The 19,737-nt window shown below is 44.9% G+C and overlaps 1 protein-coding gene and 1 pseudogene across 14 annotated transcripts in view; both read left to right on the forward strand.

Annotated features, from left to right (window-relative positions):
- Positions 1 to 19,737, forward strand: part of PRPSAP2 (phosphoribosyl pyrophosphate synthetase associated protein 2) — a 61,758-nt gene that overhangs the window by 26,549 nt on the left and 15,472 nt on the right. For all 14 annotated transcript variants that reach the window (XR_005236699.2, XM_037987247.2, XM_037987244.2 and 11 more), the window contains 2 exons: positions 4,128 to 4,183; positions 15,510 to 15,658. Coding sequence is in view for 13 of the 14 variants with exons in the window: in XM_037987247.2 (XP_037843175.1) it covers positions 4,128 to 4,183; positions 15,510 to 15,658 (205 nt within the window). In the remaining variant the exon portion in view is untranslated. The remainder of the gene's footprint in view (positions 1 to 4,127; positions 4,184 to 15,509; positions 15,659 to 19,737) is intronic.
- LOC103242503 (ran-specific GTPase-activating protein pseudogene) lies at positions 12,873 to 14,862 on the forward strand (annotated as a pseudogene).

The following is a 19,737-nucleotide window of genomic DNA, read 5'->3' on the forward strand; positions in this document are numbered from 1 at the left end:
AAAATATTTCCAGAGTTAGAATCTTGCTATGTTACCCAGGCTGGTCTCAAACTCTGTGCCTGCCCTAATTTTACCTGAATATTATTCTCAGTTGAGAGAGATGGTGAGATAAAATTGGCAAATGTCTTGATAGGGAAGGATGAAGAGGTTTAGGCAGAGAGAGAGTGAGAGGGTGAGCATTGAACGTGGTTCAGTTAGCAACCAGCCATGCGGAGAAACCTGTCATTTTGGAAGAAATAGAGCAGTCGCTATAGACTTATATTGGTTGCTATCGACATCTTGTGGTTTTAGGGGATGTTTCCATTCAAGACACAGGCATGTTGTGTGCCAATGTCTCAAGGCACAAATGGCAATTGGACCTCTTGAGGGATGCCCAGCGGGTGAGCCTAAAGAACGGAGGCTGGGGCACCCTTGTGCTGGTCGCAAGGTCAGGCTGGAAGCCTAAGCTTAGTCATTGCCTGTAGTGCAGGCTTCTACCTCAGGATGACACTGCCTTCTACTTGAAAAAATCCCCATTTTAGTTTCATTGTTGAGAAGAAGTCAGGGCTGGGTGTGGTGGCCCACACCTATAATCCCAGCACTTTGAGAGCCTGAGGAGGTTGGATCAGTTTAGTTCAGGAGTTCAAGATCATCCTTGGCAATGTGGCAAAACCGTCTCCACAACAACTACAAAAATTAACCGGGTGTGGTGGTGCATGCCTGTAGTCCCAGCTACTCAGGAGGACGAGAAGTGGGAGGATTGCTTGAGCCTGGGAGGTCGAAGTTGCCCAGGTGGTCGAGGCTGCATTGAGCTGTGATCTGGGTGACAGAATGAGATTCCGTCTTAAAAAAAAAAAAAAAAAAAAAAAAAATTAATCGGTGTTAAAAAGGAATTTTTGTCATATTGCTTTTTCTTTTTTTTTTTCTTTTTTTTTCTTTTTTTTTGAGACAGAGTCTCTCTTTGTCACTCAGGCTGGAACACAATCTCGGCTCACAGCAACCTCTGCCTCCCGGGTTCAAGCGATTCTCCTGCCTCGGCCTCCCAAGTAGCTGGGATTACAGGCATGCACCACCACACCTGGCTAATTTTGTATTTTTAGTAGAGACAGGGTTTCTCCATGTTGGTTAGGCTGGTCTCGAACTCCCAACCTCAGGTGATCTGCCCACCTTCGCCTCCCAAAGTGCTGGGATTACAGGCATGAGCCACCACACTTGGCCTAATTGTTGTATTTTTAGTAGAGATAGCGTTTCACCGTGTTGGCCAGGCTGGTCTTGAACTTCTGAACTCCAGAGATCTGCCTGCCTCAGCTTCCCAAAGTACTGGTATTACAGGCGTGAGCTACCACACCTGGCCTGTATTGCCTTTTTACAGTATACGTATCTTGTCCCTTTTGTTTTTATGTGTTAGAGTCTCTTAAAGCAGGGGATAGATATTCATGTTTCACTGAATCTAAGGTGCTGTCAGTCCAGGCTTACATTATTTTATGTCACCAAGAAAGAAGAAAACACTGCTAATTATACTGTGGCACCATGCCTTCTTGTCACTTAGTGATCCTATTCTGCAGGTTTTGATGCTGACACTTTCATCTCTGATAGCTCATACTTTCTCTATATCTTGTGTTTGTCACTGGAATTTAAGCACCTTCTGCCAGAGTTAGAAGGAACATTCGGGTACTAGGATACTCGTTGCCTTGAAACTTTTGCCATCTATTCTTTCATGGTTTTTTTGGTTTTTTTTTTTTTTTTTTTTTTTTTTTTTTGAGACAGAATCTCGCTCTGTCGCCAAGGCTGGAGTGTAGTGGCGTGATCTCGGCTCACTGCAAGCTCCACCACCCGGGTTCATGCCATTTTCCTGCTTCAGCCTCCCCAGTAGCTGGGACTACAGGCACCTACCACCATGCCTAGCTAATTTTTTTGTATTTTTAGTAGAGACGGGTTTCACCGTGTTAGCCAGGATGGTGTCAGTCTGCTGACCTAGTGATCCGCCTGCCTCGGCCTCCCAAAGTGCTGTGATTATAGGCGTGAGCCACTGCGCCCGGCCAACTTCTGCCATCTATTCTGAGGGCGTCTGTCAGTGTCTGTTGCCTTCCACTGCGTTGCTGGGGATGTGTCAGGCAGTCCTTTTCCAGTTCATTCCTTTTCACAGTTTCACCTACTGGTAGGGATCTTCCTTTCTTAAGTTTCATAAAGCATTTGATTGTTGCCTTGCAAGAAAATGTGGAATTGTATCATTTTTCCAGTGATAAATATTTGATTCATGAATATCAAATTACACCCTGATGATCCCTTCCTGTGTCTTTCTGCATACACGGTAAGTTTTCTTTTCTTTTTTTTCTTTTTGAGATGGAGTTTTGCTCTTGTTACCCAGGCTGGAATGCAATGGCGCGATCTCAGCTCACCGCAACCTCTGCCTCCCAGGTTCAAGCGATTCTCCTGCCTCAGCCTCCCAAGTAGCTGGGATTACAGGCATGGGCCACCATGCCCAGCTAATTTTGTATTTGTAGTAGAGAGGGAGTTTCTCCGTGTTGGTCAGGCTGGTCTTGAACTCCCGACCTCAGGTCATCCACCCACCTCAGCCTCCCAGAGTGCTGGAATTACAAGCGTGAGCCACCACACCCGACTTGATAATTTTTCATTTTAGTGAAAAATTTATTGAAAAGAATCATAGTAATTCTTTCTGGAGACATTTTAAATGGTTCAAATGATTGTCCTGCCTCAGCCTCCTGAGTAGCTGGATTACAAGTATGCACCACCACGCCTGGCTAATTTTTTTTTTGCATTTTTAGTAGAGAGGGGTTTCACTATGCTGGCCATGCTGGTCTTAGCTCAGATGTTCTGCCCACCTTGGCCTCCCAAAGTGCTGGGATTGTGGGCATGAGCCACCACGCCTGGCCATCTTTGGGTTTTTTTTTTAATCTGTTAAGTATTTCATCCCTTCTATTTCTTTTATTATTTTCCTTTGGGAACTATTAAGTCCTGAAAATTTTGGATCTAGTCTCTATAACTTTTAAGAACTTATTTTACTTTTTGCATACTTATATATAGCATTCTGGGGAAATTCCTTGGCTTGGTCTTCCCTGGTTTGTTCTTAAAGTTGTGTTTATTCTACTGTTAAGCCAGCCAGCTACTGGGTTTCTTTAGACCATAATAACTTCCTTCTCCTAGATTTATTTGTGGTTCTTTTTCATAATAACTTGTTCTTTCTTGTTGTATATAATTTTCCGTTTTAACCTCTGTAGAGACAATAGACTTGTTTTTGTTAGAGTCCTTTCTTTTAGGTCTTTTAATTGTTATTAACTGTTTTCTCGGTTCTATCTTTTCTTGGCTGGGTTTGGTAATGTTTGATGAGACAAGGAAGTACCTGAAAAAGTTTAGAAAGACTGCCAGCAAAAATAATGAAAGTGCCCAAATGGAAATGTATTTTACTGCCTTACTTCCTGAGAGTGTTGGATAAATTAGGCTTTCCTGTAGATACAGCTAAGACATGTGATTATGCCGGCTGCAACTGTACTAGATTATTCAAATTAATCATTTTTTTGTTCATTTGCTAAGTAGTTATTATTTAGTGCTTGTTATGTGGTAGGCATTGTTTTATACATGGTGCTAGATGTTATTAACTGCTCATATTAAAATTCACTGGTGTAATTGAAAACAAAACAATGAGAATATAGTTAATATATATTTTTAAAATAGTGCTGGGCTGATTATCCTTTAACAAATTGGTTGCTTCAACATGTTATGACTGCGATATGTTAAATAGCCATTTGTTTGGACTGCACTAATTTGGAATTTGACAGCTTGTACTCAGATTGAACTGGATATCCTTGTACTTTGAAATTACATGTAATTAGGAATCTTATTGACTAGATATATAGAAACATCTTTACACTGCATTATTAGTATTTGCTGGCAGAGATATGAGCTAATCACCAATTATCCCTGCTTTTTTCCTAAAAGAAGTCTGTGTGGCTCACACGTTAGTAATACTTTTTCGTAGACAGGTTCCTTTTTTCGTTTTCCAAAGAATAATTTTACTTTGAACTTTTTCTTTTTTTTAGAAAACTTTCAACTAACCAAGCATTTTTGGGTCTGTTGGAATTTTCCTTTTTGTTGACATGCAGTAATATCTGACTTCTTGTCTGTCACAGATCCCAGATTACAGGAATGCAGTAATCGTGGCCAAGTCTCCAGCATCGGCGAAGAGGTAGGTGGGAATCTCACAACCTCTTTCTGGATCTACTTCTAAGGATTGTATCCCTGATGAGTTCCAGGCATTCTAATTTGAACTTCAGTGGTTCCCAGTGATATCTCTTATTTTTCTTCCATGGACTGGTGTTTTAAGATTGTTCTGTCAACTCCGTTTATTAAGTAAACATTTTAATTTACTCTCTTTTTTTTCCAATCCCACTCTATAATTGGCAGACATATTTCTTAAGTTATCCTCTACTTACACTTTCTTTTATTTTTATTTATCTCTTGAGATGCAGTTTTACTCTTGTTGCCCGAACTGGAGTGCAGTGGCGTGATCTTGGCTCACCACAACCTCCACCTCCTGGATTCAAGTGATTCTCCTGCCTCAGCCTCCCAAGTAGCTGGGATTATAGGCGTGCACCACCATGCCCAGTTAATTTTGTATATTTAGTAGAGATGAGGTTTCACCATGTTGGTCAGGCTGGTCTTGAACTTCCGACCTCAGGTGATCCACCCACCTTGGCCTCCCAAAGTTCTGAGATTACAGGTGTGAGCCATTGCGCCCAGCTGATCTTTTATTACAGGTCCATGGGATTCTGTTTTTTTTTTAATTTTCTAGTCTTTTATATTTTTATTTTTTAGAGGGTCTCACTATGTTACTCAGGCTGGTCTTGAACCCCTGGGCTCAAGTGATTCTCACACCTTAGCCTCCAGAGTAGCTGAGATTGCAGGCACATGCCACCATGCCCTGCCTCAGTCATTCTTCTCTCTGTTGTCCAAACTGGCTAATTTCTGTTGTCTACCTTCCAGTTCACTAATCGTTTCCTTGGCCTCCATTACTATTTTCACTGTAACTTCCATTCTGCTATTGAGTATATCCAACTGAGTTATTTATTTATTTATTTTTTGAGACAGGGTCTCTTGCCCAGGCTGGAGTATAGTGGTGTGATCACAGCTCACTTCAACCTCTGCCTCCCAGGCTCAAGCAATCCTCCCACATCAGCCTCCTGAGTAGCTGGGACTATAGGCGCATGCCACCGTATCTGGCGAATTTCTTTTTTGTATTTTTGGTAGAGACGGGAGTTTTACCAAGTTGCCCAGGCTGGTCTTGAACTCCTGAGCTCAAGTGATCTGCCCACCTCAGCTTCTCTAAAGTGTTGGAATTACAGGTGTGAGCCACCGCCCCCAGCCCAACTGAGCTTTTTAATTTGGTTATTGTATTTTTTAAGTTCTAAAATTAGTTTTTGGTTCTTTTTTTTTTTTTTTTTTTTTTTTTTGAGACAGAGTCTGGCTCTTTTGCCCAGGCTGGAGTGTAGTGGTGTTATCACGGCTCACTACAACCTCCACTCCCTGGGTTCAAGTGATCCTTATGCCTCAGCCTCCTGAGGAGCTGGGATTACAGGCGTCTGCCACCATGCCAGGCTAATTTTTTTTTTTTTTTTGAGATGGAGTATTGCTCTGTCCTCCAGGCTGGAATTCAGTGGCGTGATCTCGGCTCACTGCAACCTCTGCCTCCTGGGTTCAAGTGATTCTCCTGCCTCAGCCTCCCAAAGTGCTGGGATTACAGGCGCAAGTCACCGCACCTGGCTGCTAATTTTGTATTTTTAGTAGAGACGGGATTTTGCCATGTTGGCCAGGCTGGTTTCAAATTCCTGGCCTCAAGTGATCTGCCTGCCTCGGCCTCCCAATGTGCTGGGATACAGTCATGAGATACTATGCCTGGCCTTGGGTCTTTTTTTATACCTTCTATTTTTTTGTCAATACTTTCTTTATTTAGACTTCTTGTTTTTTATTGCACACATGCTCTTAATTGCTGCTGGTAGCACTTTTCTGATGGCTGCTCTAAAATCTTTGTTACACAGTTTCAGCATGTCTGTCACTTGGTGTTCGCACCTGTTAATTGTCTTTTTTCATTCGTATTGAGATTTCACTGGTCTTTAGTGTGGCGAGTGGTTTCTGATTGGAAGCTGGACTTTTGGATATTGTGTGTGAGATTCTGGGTATCATTTAGGCCTTCTGATTTTGCTGGCTTCTCAGGACTCTGGCAGGGAAAGTGGTGGTGCTGGGGCTCGTTTCTGCTAGGTAAGGGTAGAAGTCTAGATTCCCCACAGGGCCTGTGTGGACCACGTAAGGTGGTCCTTGTTACCCATGGGTGGAAGTGCTCCCTCCATTTCCTCCACTGACGCCAAGGAAAAATAGCATCATTCTCATTGGGTGATAGTGAAATTCCTGACTCCACCAGGCTGCCTCTGATACCACTGCAATGGAGAGGGGAGGGGCGCTTCTTTACTGCTGGGTTGGGGGTAGAAGTCCAGATTTCACTCTCCACTGACTCCGGCAGTTGCTCCTTACTGCTGAGTGAGGGTGAAAGTCCCAGCTCCCTATTTGGCCTTCTGTGAAAGCACCCCATCAGGTTTGGGGTGCCTCATTATAGCCTGGCAAGCCAGGAAGTACAGGCTCACCACTCAGCCTTTACTCATGCAGCGAAAATGTGGCGGAAACATGGGCTGAGGTTTTCCTGCCTATGTGGCTGGAGTAAGGCAGTTATTGTCTAAATATTTTCTCACTCACTAGGTTGCCCTTTTCTTAGTCCTTTGATTAGGGAGAGCTGACCTTTGTTGGACCTTTTTTTGTCTTTGCCCACTGGCATTTTTGGGTCGCTGCTTCTCCAGCTACAAATCTGGAATAATAAGGCAAAAAGAATGGCCAAGGAAGCCACCACCATGATGTTCCTCAGGTCCTGAGGTCCCTTGCTAGTCTGCCTTCTCTCTACCTTTTAGAGTCTTCTCATTTATTATTATTATTATTATTATTATTTTTTTTTTGAGACGGAATCTCGCTCTGTCGCCCAGGCCGGAGTGCAGTGGTGTGATCTTGGCTCACTGCAAACTCCGCCTCCCGGGTTCACGCCATTCTTCTGCCTCAGCCTCCTGAGTAGCTGGGACTACAGGCATCCGCCACCACGCCTGGCTGATTTTTTGCATTTTTAGTAGAGACGGTTTCACCATGTTAGCCAGGATGGTCTCTATCTCCTGACCTCGTGATCCACCCACCTCGGCCTCCCGAAGTGCTAGGATTGCAGGTGTGAGCCACCGCGCCTGGCCAGAGTCTTCTCATTTTTGTTTGTATGTAACATCCAGGGGTTTTAGTTGTGGGTAGTAGAAGGAGTATAATAATCCACCCTAGTGGAAGTGGAAGTAACAACGATATGTTTTGATACTTTTTTTTCCTTGAGACAGGGTCTTGCTCTGTCATCCAGGCTAGAATGCAGTGGTACAACCATGGCTCACTGTAACCTCCATCTCCTGGGCTCAAGAGATCCTCCTACCTTAGCCTCCTGAGTAGCTGGGACTGCAGGCATGTGCCACCATGCCCAGCTATTTTTTTGTTTATTTTTGTAGCAATGGGATCTCCCTATGTTGCCAGGTCTGGTCTCTAACTCTAGGGTACAAGTAATCCTTCTGCCTTGGCCTCTTAAAGTTCTGGGATTACAGGCATGAGTCACGGCGTCTGGCCTTGATACATTTGTTTTTTCTTTCCCACTGAATACCAGAAGAATATGATGAATTTTCTGTTGACTTTCCCATCTGAGTGGACTTTTAGTAACCTCTAGAGTCCTCAGTTTACTTCTGTCACCCATGTGTTCACATGGGGATGAATGTGGTAGCCTTTTGCTCGGTTTCTTCGGCTTTTGTCAGTGATGTTTGTCATTCATCTGTTCAGTTGTTTATTGAGAACCTATTGTGCTGGGGCTGGTGAGGCCTAGGAAGATGCCCTGTAGGAGTGCATGTGTAGCATCAGATGTTTTTTATCTATGCTATGTTATTTGATCTTTGCAACCTTGGAAATCAGCAGTTATAATCTCTCACAGATGAGGAAACAGACCCACAGAGATGAAGGAATTTTTCCAAGGTAGTTCCGCCAAATGTTATTTCCTTGAAGGTGGTTGTGCAACTATTTACTTCCAAGAATGTTTTCTGTAAAAGTGATTAGGGGACTGGAGTGTTGGCCAAATATGATGGAAACTGGGCCAGGTGCCGTGTCACGCCTATAATCCCAGCACTTTGGGAGGCCGAGGCGGGTGGATCACCTGAAGTCGGGAGTTTAAGACCAGCCTGACCAACATAGTGAAGCCCTGTCTCTACTAAAAATACAAAATTAGCCAGGCATGGTGGCACACGCCTGTAATCCCAGCTACTTGGGAGGCTGAGGCAGGAGAATTGCTTGAACCTGGGAGGCAGAGGTTGCAGTCAGTCAAGATGGTGCCATTGTACTCCAGCCTGGGTGACAAGAGCAAAACTCCGTCCCAAAAAAAAAAAAAGAAATTGACTTGCCCCTCTCCACTCAATCTTTACTGAGTACATATTTGAGTGATGCTGTGCCAGCCATTGTGAATGTGGTGGTGACCAGTGCAGGCATGACTGTGTTCCCATGGCACTTGCAGACTGCCCTCATGTGCTCTTTGACTGGTGGGTCAGTTGGGTAGATTGGAACAAAAGAGCCAGTCTCTTTTTTTCCCAGTTTCAGTAATCGAATCCACATAGATCATACTACATTAAATGAATGTTTTAGAGGCCGGGCGCGGTGGCTCTCGCCTGTAATCCCAGCACTTTGGGAGGCCGAGGTGGGTGGATCTCCTGAGGTCAGGAGAATCGCTTGAACCTGGGAGGTAGAGGTTGTGGTGAAGCCCAGATCGTGTGCCATTGCACTCCAGCCTGGGCAACAGGAGCGAAACTCCGTCAAATAAATGAATGAACGAATGAATGAACGAATGTTTTAGTATGGAGATGAGTGCTACAAAAGGCTCAGTTTTTGTATGGAACAGGTAGTAAAATAACACAGTCAAGGCTTAGGATTTTAGTCTGTGAGTTTACGGTATTGTGAGTGGGCCAGGCTTGGTGGCTCACGCCTGTAATCCCAGCACTTTGGGAAGCTGAGGTTGGAAGATCATTTGAGCCCAGGAGTTTAGGAACAGCCTGGGCAACATGGTGAAACCCCGTCTCTACCAAAATTACAAAAATTAGCTGGGTGTGGTGGCATGTGCCTGTAGTCCCAGCTACTCAGGAGGCTGAGGTGGGAGGATCACTAGAGCCTGGTAGGTGGAGGTTGCAGTGAGGTGAGATCACACCTCTGCACTCCAGCCTGGGTGACTGGATCTATATAATATAATAACTGGATTTATATAATCTATATAATCTATATAATGCCAACTCTTTTGAAGACTCTGCCCCATTGTTCTGTCTGAAATTTTTTCTCTTGAGAATTTTTTTTTTTTTTTTTTTTTTTTTGAGACAGAGTTTCGCTCTTGTTGCCCAGGCTGGAGTGCGATGGCACGATCTCAGCTCACCGCAACCTCCGCGTCTTGGGTTCAAGCGATTCTGCCTCCTCAGCCTCCCGAGTAGCTGGGATTACAGGCATGTGCCACCTCGCCCGGCTAATTTTTTTGTGTTTTTAGTAGAGACAGGGTTTCTCCATGTTGGTCAGGCTGGCCCCAAACTCCCAACCTCAGGTGAGGTCAGGCCTCGGCCTCCCGAAGTGCTGGGATTACAGGCATGAGCCACTGCTCCTGGCCACTCTCTTGATAATTTTTTAAAAACAATTTTGATTTTTTTTGTAAGGACGAATTCAAAGTTATGTGAATACTAAATCTTAAATCTTGGGATATTTATCAAATGTTATTAAAATATACCCTGTTTATGATGCTCCCTCTTTTCCCTAAGGACAAATATTCTGTCTTACACACACACACATAGATAAATATATTTTACTGACTTTGCTGTTTTTGACCTGAACAGTCCTGCTCCCATGAAGGTTTATCATCTTTTCCTTGGAAATATAAATTCCTTTTAGATAGGACCAGACCAATAAATGTTTACTTATGTGTGTCTGAGATTGTTTGTTTAGTTGAGACAGGGTCTTTCTCTGTTGCCCAGGCAGGAGTGCAGTGGTGCAATTATAGCTCACTGCAGCCTTGACCTTCTGGGCCCAAGCGTTTCTCCCACCTCAGCGCCCAACCACAGGCATGCACTACCATACCCAGCTGGTTTTTTTTTTTTTTTTTTTTTGAGACAGGGTCTTGCTCTGTCCCCCAGGCTGGAGTGTGGTGGTGCAATCCAGTATCTGCCTACTGCAACCTCTGCCTCCTGGGTTCAAGCGATTCTCCTGCCTCAGCCTCCCGAGTAGCTGGGACTATAGGCGCGTGTCACCACACCCAGCTAATTTTTGTATTTTTAGTAAGAGATGGAGTTTCACCATGTCGGCCAGGATGGTCTCGCTCTCTTGACCTTGCGATCCACCCACCTCGGCCTCCCAAAGTGCTGGGATTACAGACGTGAGTCACTGTGCCCAGGCCAGCTAATTTTTTTTATTTTTATAGAGTCGAGGTCTCCCTGTGTTGCCTAGGCTGGTCTCAAACCCCTGGGCTCAAGCCATTCTCCTGCCTTTATCTGGAAGTGCTGGGATTACAGGTGTGAGCCATCACCCAGCTTCAAAAAGTATCTTGAAAAATAGAATGATTTAAGCATGAATTTTTTGTTTGTTCATTCGTTTTTCAGTAGAGATGGGGTTTCACCATGTTGGCCAGGCTGGTCTTGAACTCTTTGTCCCAAGTGATCTGCCCGCCTCAGCCTCCCAAAGTGCTGGGATTACAGGCGTGAGCTGCCGTGCCCAGCCAAATTTAAATTTTTTGAAATAATTGCTAACACTGTAGCAAAGCTTTCCTTAGTTGTGTAGTGCATACAGGAAACCTGGTTGATGTGAAATTTCTAACAGCTCATAAGAGTGTACATACTAATAGTATTTAGTATTTTCTAGTGCCCTGCTCTTCACATGTCATGTAAATGCCTTGGCTATATCTAGTATAGATAGTACTAGTGGGATTCAGTATAACCCCTGATTTTTGTTTGTTTTTAGTAATTCTTGTGAGCAGTTAGATAAGAACTTGCTTTGAATTTTTGGTGCTGGTAAGCCAAGACTATGAGAACTTGTTGGATTCTTAAACACTTGAACATTTACCATGCATTAGGTGTTGAGGATGGAAGAAAGAGTAAGACTCAGCATGGCCCCCAGGAATCAGGTCCAGTAAGGGATGCTCTGTGGCCAGGGACCTAATGAGATAAAGTATAAGGTGACAAGGAGGAGGGAATAGGTTAAAAGTAAAAAGACAGAAAAATAATATACTGTGATAACATTAGTTCTTAAAAAAAAAAAAAAAAAAAAAGGCTGGAGTGGCTGTATTAATATCAGACAAATCAGAGAAAATAATTTTGCCACAGTTGAAGAAGGTCTTTTCCTTATGATAAAGGGGTCAGTTCTTCAAGAGGACAAAACAGTTCTAAACATTTATAAACTAAATGACAGCACTTCAAAGCATATGAAGCAAAAACTGATAACTGCAAGGAGAAATAGATATATCCATAATGATAATCAGTGATTCCATTATTCTTCTCTTAGTAATTGATAGAATAAGGAGACTGAAAATCATTAAGCATGCGGGAGACTTGAACAACCCTGTCAGCTTGCTGGATCTGACTGACAGTCATAGCACACCATCCAGGGAGAGCAGAATGTATGTTCTTTTTTAGTATAAACACTTACAAAGATCATATTCTTGTGAGCCATAAAATAAGCCCCAAATTTAAAATTATGCAAGCCATACAAAATATATTCTCTGACCACACTGGAATTAAGAATAATTCTAATAACAGAAGTATCTTTGGAAATGTCCTGAATATTTAGTAACTAAATAACATACTTTTAGATAACCCGTAGGTCAAAGAAGAAGTCAAAAGTGAAATTACAAAGTATTTAGAACCAAATGAAAATGAAGACACAGCACAGTGGCTTACGCCTGTAATCCCAGCACTTTGGGAGACCAAGGCCGGCGGATTACCTGAGGTCAGGAGTTCGAGACCAGCCTGGCCAACATGAGATGAAACCCCGTCTCTACTAAAAATACAAAATTAGCCGGGCATGGTGGCACACACGGGAGGCTGAGACAGGAGAAATCACTTGATCTGGAGGCGGAGGCTGCAGCGAGCCAAGATCACACCACCGCACTAGCCAAGATCACGCCACTGCTCTCCAGCCTGGGCGACAGAGCAAGACTCCATCTCAAAAACAAAACAAAACAAAACAAAAAAAGCCAGCTGCAGAGGGAAGAAGCTCCTGCAAGAGGCCACAGAGCCAGTGGATGGGAGGCCTTGAAGCCAGCGACAACCCACTCAGCCGAGCTGCTGCTTTTGCATTGCGTCAAGGACGCTCATGAGGACCATTATACTTCCACTGAGAATGCAGATGAGTCCAACCATGACCCTCAGTTTGAGCCAATAGTTTCTCTTCCTGAGCAAGAAATTAAAATGCTGGGGGGGCCAGGCGCGGTGGCTCAAGCCTGTAATCCCAGCACTTTGGGAGGCCGAGACGGGCGGATCATGAGGTCAGGAGATTGAGATCATCCTGGCTAACACGGTGAAACCCCGTCTCTACTAAAAAAAAAAAACAAAAACTAGCCGGGCGAGGTGGTGGGCGTCTGTAGTCCCAGCTACTCAGGAGGCTGAGGCAGGAGAATGGCGTAAACCCGGGAGGCGAAGCTTGCAGTGAGCTGAGATCCGGCCACTGCACTCCAGCCTGGGCGACAGAGCGAGACTCTATCTCAAAAAAAAAAAAAAAAAATGCTGGGGGAAGATGAAGAAGAACTTTTAAAAATGTGAATGAAACTGTTCTGATTTGCCTCAGAGAAGGATCTCCCAAAATGGAAGGAGTGAGGCATCGGCGACATCAAGCTCCTGAAGCACAAGGAGAAAGGGACCATCCGTCTCCTCATGCAGAGGGACAAGTCCGTGAAGATCTGTGCTAACCGCTACTTCACGCTGATGATGGAGCTGAAGCTCAATGTGGGTAGTGACCATGCCTGGGTCTGGAACACCCACGCCAGCTTCGCCAACAAGTGCCCCAAGCCAGAGCTGCTGGCCATCCGCTTCCTGAATGTTGAGAATGCACAGAAATTCAAAACAAAGTTTGAAGAATACAAGAAAAAGATCAGAGAGAAAAGAAAGGATCAGGCAAAAATGATAATGCCGAAAAAGTGGCAGAAGAGCTAAAAGCTCTTTCAGTGGAGGAGGAGACCAAGGAGGATACTGACGGAGAAGCAATAAATCATCTTATTTTATTTCCTTTTCTTCCTTTTCCTTTCCTTTTCAGATTTTACCCTGCCCCTCCTTTCGGTGTGTTTTTATTCTGTTTCATTTTTACAAGGGATGTTATATAAAGAACTGAATTCAACAGTCAAAAAAGAAAAAGATTAAAGCATGAATCAATGAAATAGAAAACAAAAACCAGAAAAAAGCTAAGAAACTGACTCTTTGAGACAATCAATAAAATTGATAAACCTTTATCCAGACTGGTTAGGAGAAAACAAGACACAAATTACCGTACTACCGTACCAAGTGTTGTTGAAGATGTGGAGGGACTGGATCTCTGATGCTCTGCTCATGGGCCTGTAATATGGTATAACCACTTTGGAAAACAGTGTGGCTTTTTTTTTTTTTGAGATGGAGTCTTGCTCTGTCACCCAGGCTGGAGTGCAGTGGCACTATCTCCACTCACTGCAAGCTCTGCCTCCTGGGTTCACGCCATTCTCCTGCCTCAGCCTCCTGAGTAGCTGGAATTGCAGGTGCCCACCACCACGCCTGGCTAATTTTTTTTGTATTTTTTTTAGTAGAGACGGGGTTTCACTGTGTTAGCCAGGATGGTCTCCATCTCCTGACCTCGTGAGCCACCGCACCCAGCCTGTGTGGCCTTTTTATAAAGAATTAAATATACACCTACTATATGATCCAGCCATTCCACTCTTGGGAATTTATCAGGAGATAAGAAAGCATGTGGCTGGGAGCGTAATTCCAACACTTTGGGAGGCCGAGGTGGGCAGATCACCCGAGGTCAGGAGTTGAAGACCAGCTTGGCCAACATGACAAAACCCCATCTCTACAAAAAATATGAAAATTAGCCAGGCGTGGTGGCACATGCCTGTAATCCCAGCTACTTGGGAGGCTGAGGCAGGAGAATTGCTTGAACCTGGGAGGTGGAGGTTCATGCCACTGTACTCCAGCCTGGGCAACAGAGTTAGACTCTGTCTCAAAAAAAAAGAAAGAAAGAAAGAAAACATGTGCCCGTACAGAGTATCTGTGTATGAATGTTCACAGCAGCTTTGTGACAACCAAAAACTAGAAACAACCAGAAAACTCAGCAATACATAAATGGATACACTGTGATCTATTCACACAGTAGAATATTACTCAGCAATGAAAGAGAATGAACTATTGATGTTATTCCATGGATGAATCTCCAAAACATGCTGCATAAAATAAGACAAAATGGCCAGGTAGCTCATACCTGTAATCCCAGCACTTGGGGAGGTCAAGGTGGGCGGATCACTTGAGGTCAGGAGTTCGAGACCAGTCTGGCCAACATGGTAAAACCCCATCTCTACTAAAAATACAAAAATTAGCCAGATGTGGTGGTGCATGACTGTAGTTCCAGCTATTTGAGAAGCTGAGGCCAGAGAATCACTTGAACCCGGGAGGCAGAGGTTGCAGTGAGCTGAGAAATCCCGCTACCCCACTCCAGTCTGGGCAAAAGAGCAATACTCCATCTTTTAAAAAAAAAAAAAGACAAAAGCAACTTTATGATTTCATTTACATGAAATTCTAGATGGGTGAAACTATGGTGACAGAAAGCAGATCAGCCGTTGCCTGGGGCCGGAAGGAAAAATCACTAAGGAGCATAAGGAGATGCTTGTGGTGATAACGTTCCTTGTCTTGATTGTGCTGATGCTTATATGGGCACATATAGCCTTCAGAGCTCATGAAATTATATACTTTAGATACACACAGTTTCTTGTATCTCAATTTCACCCCCCTAAAACTATTAAGAAATTTGTGCTTAATACTTTGGTGAGCATTTTATGCCCTTTGCCCCATGTAGTTGGTTCTCACTGGTAGTTAGGCAGAGGCAGGTAGAATTAGCAGCTTCAGGTGAGACAGAGCTGAGCGCAGTTTCCTTCACTCAGTCAGGCTCTCCCGGCCGGTGGCTTGTTAAGTCTGGTCTCTTAGACCAGGCCAGGCCGCTGCCCTTCTTTGGTGCTGCCGCCAAGGGAAGTGTTTGGCATGTGGGGTCTCTACAGTTAGTCCTGGGTCCTAGTGTGAGGCTGTTTTATTCTCTCTTTTCTTTATTCCTTTGGGAGACAACATTCTACTTATGTTCTCTTAATGTTTTGTCCCCTAAGCATTAGCAGAACCCAGGGCTGCATGAGTTTTGAGTTTGTGTCTGGTGTTTTCCCTCAGGGCACAGTCTTTTGCTGAGCGCCTGCGCCTGGGAATTGCAGTGATTCATGGAGAGGCGCAGGATGCCGAGTCGGACTTGGTGGATGGACGGCATTCCCCACCCATGGTCAGAAGTGTGGCTGCCATCCACCCCAGCCTGGAGATCCCCAGTAAGTGTGCTGCTGCCTCTTTCCCACTTTCCTCTGATTTTAAGGCTGACTAAACTGTTGTGTGTATGGTTTTTTCCCTCATTCTTCATTTTTTTTCAAGTTGTCAAAGACTGATTAACACCTTTCTTGGCTGGATAGTAGCGAATGCATTTCTGATTACCTTGTAAATTGCAGGGCCCTTTAGAAGCAGTCTGTCCTTCTTTGCAAGACCTGTGAAAATGTTTGGACTATCGAGACAGTTACGATGCTTCAGGGAAGTCCATTCATTCATTCAGCAGTATATCCTAGAGTGTAGTTGAACATAAAAGCAAGAAGCTTTTTTATGTACAAAGTTATTGACTGTGATGTTGTTTTTAATGCAAAATATCAGAAAGGTTTAAATGGTTTGCCAGAGGGTAGGGCTTGGTAAATTCTATTGTGTCAGTACAGCTAATTATGCAGCCCTTTGAAATAATCAAGACTATCTGGAAACAAGAGAAAAATCTGTGGAATATATATGAACAAGGCAGAATGCAGGATTGTATACCTATTTGTCTTAGTTCAGGCTGCTATGACAAAATACCTTAGACTGGGTAATATAAACAACAGAAATTTATTGTTCACAGTTCTAGAGGCTGTGAAGGTCAAGACAAAGGCGCCAGCACTGACCTTGTGATGGGCTGGGCACGGCGGCTCACGCCTGTAATTTCAGCACTTTGGGAGGCCAAGGCAGGTGGATCACCTGAGTTCAGGAGGTCGAGGCCAGCCTGATCAACATGGAGAAACCCCATCTCTACTAAAAATACAAAATTAGCCGAGCATGGTGGCACATGCCTGTAATCCCAGCTTCTCAGGAGGCTGAGGCAGGAGAATCGCTTGAACCCGGGAGACGGAGGTTGCGGTGAGCCGAGATCACGCCATTGCACTCCAGCCTGGGCAACAGGAGCGAAACTCCATCTCAAAGAAAAAAAGATAAAGGCGCCAGCAGATTTGGTGTCCATTGAGGGCCTGTTCCTCGCAGATGGTACCTTCTTGCTGCATCCTCATATGGTGGAGAAAGGTGGAAGACTCCCTCAAGCCTCTCCAACAAGGGCACTGACACCCTTCGTAGAGCAGAGTCCTAACAAACTAGTCACCTCCTAAAAGCCCTACCTCTTAATACCACCACAGTGGATTCCAACATGAATTTGGAGGGACACAAAAATTCCAACCATAGCATTTTGCCCCCGCCCCTCAAAATTCATGTTCACCTTACATGCAAAATACATTCATTCTATCCTAATAGCCCCCAAAATGTTAACTCCGGGTAAGTCTTAACTTAGTTTTAGCATCACCTCAAAAGTCTGAAGCCCAGAGTCCCATCTAAATATCATCTAAATCAAATATGGGTAAGACTTCGGTTCTGGGATTCACTCTGAGGCACATTTCTCTCGGCTGTGAGCCTGTGAAATCAAACAGGTTGTATGCTTCCAAAGTGCAATGGTGGATAGACATTCCCATTCCAGAAAGGAGAAGTGAGGCCCAGTGTGGTGGTTCACACTTGTAGTCCCAGTGTTTTGGGTGGCCAAGGTGGGTGGGTTGCTTGAGGCCAGGAGTTCAAGACTGAAAGGGAGAAGCAGGAAGAAAGGAGTGACAGAAAAACCCAACCAGACAAACAACATTAAATCTTAAGCCTTAAGAATAATTTTTGACTCAAAGCCCCACCTTCCACAAAAACTAGGGCAGGGGTTGGTCCTGCAAAGCTCTGGATGGCCCCACTCCCACAGCTTTGCTGGGAGCAGCCCATGCAGCAGCTCTCAGTCATTGGAGTCTCATGCCTGCATCTCTCAGGCTGGAGTTGCATGCTAGTGGTTCTACCAGTCTTGGGTCTTGGGGTGGCCCTGCCCCCACGACTCCACTGGGCTTTGCCCTAGTGAGGGCTCTCTGGTGGCCCTGCCCATGACAGTTCTCTGCTTGGGCCCTGGCATTCTTTGGGGCATCCTTTGAAGTCTGGGTAGAGGTAAGTGTGCCCCCACAGCTCATTCACTCTGTGCACTGTGGAGATGGCACTGCACGGACACCACTGTGGTTTGTTGCCTATGCCTTCTAGAGGGGTGTCCCGAGCCATAGTTGGGCCTACTTGAGCTACAACTGGAGTGGGTAAGGAGCACTCTGGAATGTGGGAAGTGGAACCTTGAAATTGTTCTGCCCCCAAGACCCTGGCATTCTGGGCTTATGATGAGATGGGCAGCCACAAAGATCTCAGAAATGCCTTTGGGGTCATTGCTTTACTGTCTTGATGAATAGCATCGGGTTCTTTTATTTATTTATTTCTTTATTTCTTTATTTTTATTTATTTATTTTTGAGACAAGTTCTCACCCCGTCACCCAGGCTGGAGTGCAGTGGTGTGATCATGGCTCATTGCAGCCTCACCTCCTGGGCTCAAGCAGTCCTCCCACTTCAGCCTCATGAGTAGCTGGAACCACAGGCACTTGCCACCACACCTGGTTAATTTTTGTGTTTTTTGTAGAGACAAAGTTTTACCATGTTGCCCAGGCTGGTCTTGAACTCCTGAGCTCAAATGATCCACCCGCCTCAGCTTCCCAAAGTACTTAAGGTGTGAGCCGCTACTCCTGGCCATCTGGCTTCTTTCTATCCATACTAATCTCCTTATCAAATGTTTGCTTGGTGGCTGGGCGCGGTGTAATCCCAGCACATTGGGAGGCCAAGGCAGGCGGATCACGAGGTCAGGAGATCAAGACCAGCCTGGCCAACATGGTGAAACCCCATCTCTACTAAAAACATAAAAATTGGCATGGTGGTGCGTGCCATAAATCCCAACTACTTGGGAGGCTGAGGCAGGAGAATTGCTCAAACCAGGGAGTCGGAGGTTGCAGTGCACTGAGATCCGAGATTGTGCCACCATACTCCAGCCTGGCGACAGAGTGAGACAACATCTCAAAGACAGATCTTAATCTGTCTTCCAAGCTAGAGTGCAGTGGTGGATCAGAGCTCACTGAAGCCTCGACTTCCGGGGCCCAAGCCATTCTGCTACCTCAGCCTCCCAAGTAGCTGGGACTATGGGTGTGTGCTACCAGGTCTGGCTAATTTACTTTATTTTATTTTTATTTTTTTTGTAGAGATGGAGTCTTGCTTTGTTGCCTAGACTGGTCACATACTCTTGAGCTCAAGCAATCCTCCCTCCTTGGCCTCCCAAACTGTTGGAATTATAGGCCTGAGCCATTGCATCCAGGCTTGCTTTTACATTCTTTTTTTTTTTTTTTTTTTTTTTTGAGATGGTTTCTCGCTCTTTCACCCAGGCTGGAGTGCAGTGGCACGATCTCAGCTCCGCCTCCCAGGTTCACGCCATTCTCCTGCCTCACCCTCCCGAGTAGCTGGGACTACAGGCGCCCGCCACCATGCCCGGCTAATTTTTTTGTATTTTTAGTAGAAACAGGGTTTCACCGTGTTAGCCAGGATGGTCTCGATCTCCTGACCTCGTGATCCACCCGTCTCGGCCTCCCAAAGTGCTAGGATTACAGGCGTGAGCCACTGCACCCGGCCTCTTTTACATTCTTTACAAGATGGCCAGGCTGGAATATTTGGAAATATATTTTCCAAATATTTAAGTTCTACTTCCCCTTTGATGATAAATCTCATCTTTAATTCATCTTCTTGGATTTTAGTATAAGCAGTCAAAAGCAGCCATGCACCCTCTTTTGCCAAATATTCTATTTCACTGCCCTTTTTTTTTTTTTTGAGATGAAGTCTCACTCTGTCACCCAGGCTGGAGTGCAGTGGTGCAATCTCGGCTCACTGCAGCCTCCGGCTCCTGGGTTCAAACAATTCTTGTGCCTCGGCCTCCTGAATAGGTGGGACTACAGGCACACACCACCATGCCTGGCTCATTTTTGTATTTTCAACAGAGATGACATTTCACCGTGTTGGCCAGGTTGGTCTCAAAACTCCTGACCTCAAGTGGTCTGCCTGCCTCGACTTCCCAAAGTGCTGGGATTACAGACATGAGGCACCACACCCGACCTTTTTTTTTTTTTTTTTTTTTTTTGAGACAGTGTTTTACTCTCTTGCCCAGGCTGGAGTGCAGTGGTGTGATCATGGC

The sequence above is a fragment of the Chlorocebus sabaeus genome, chromosome 16, assembly GCF_047675955.1.
Source record: "Chlorocebus sabaeus isolate Y175 chromosome 16, mChlSab1.0.hap1, whole genome shotgun sequence".
Taxonomy (NCBI): Eukaryota; Metazoa; Chordata; class Mammalia; order Primates; family Cercopithecidae; genus Chlorocebus; species Chlorocebus sabaeus.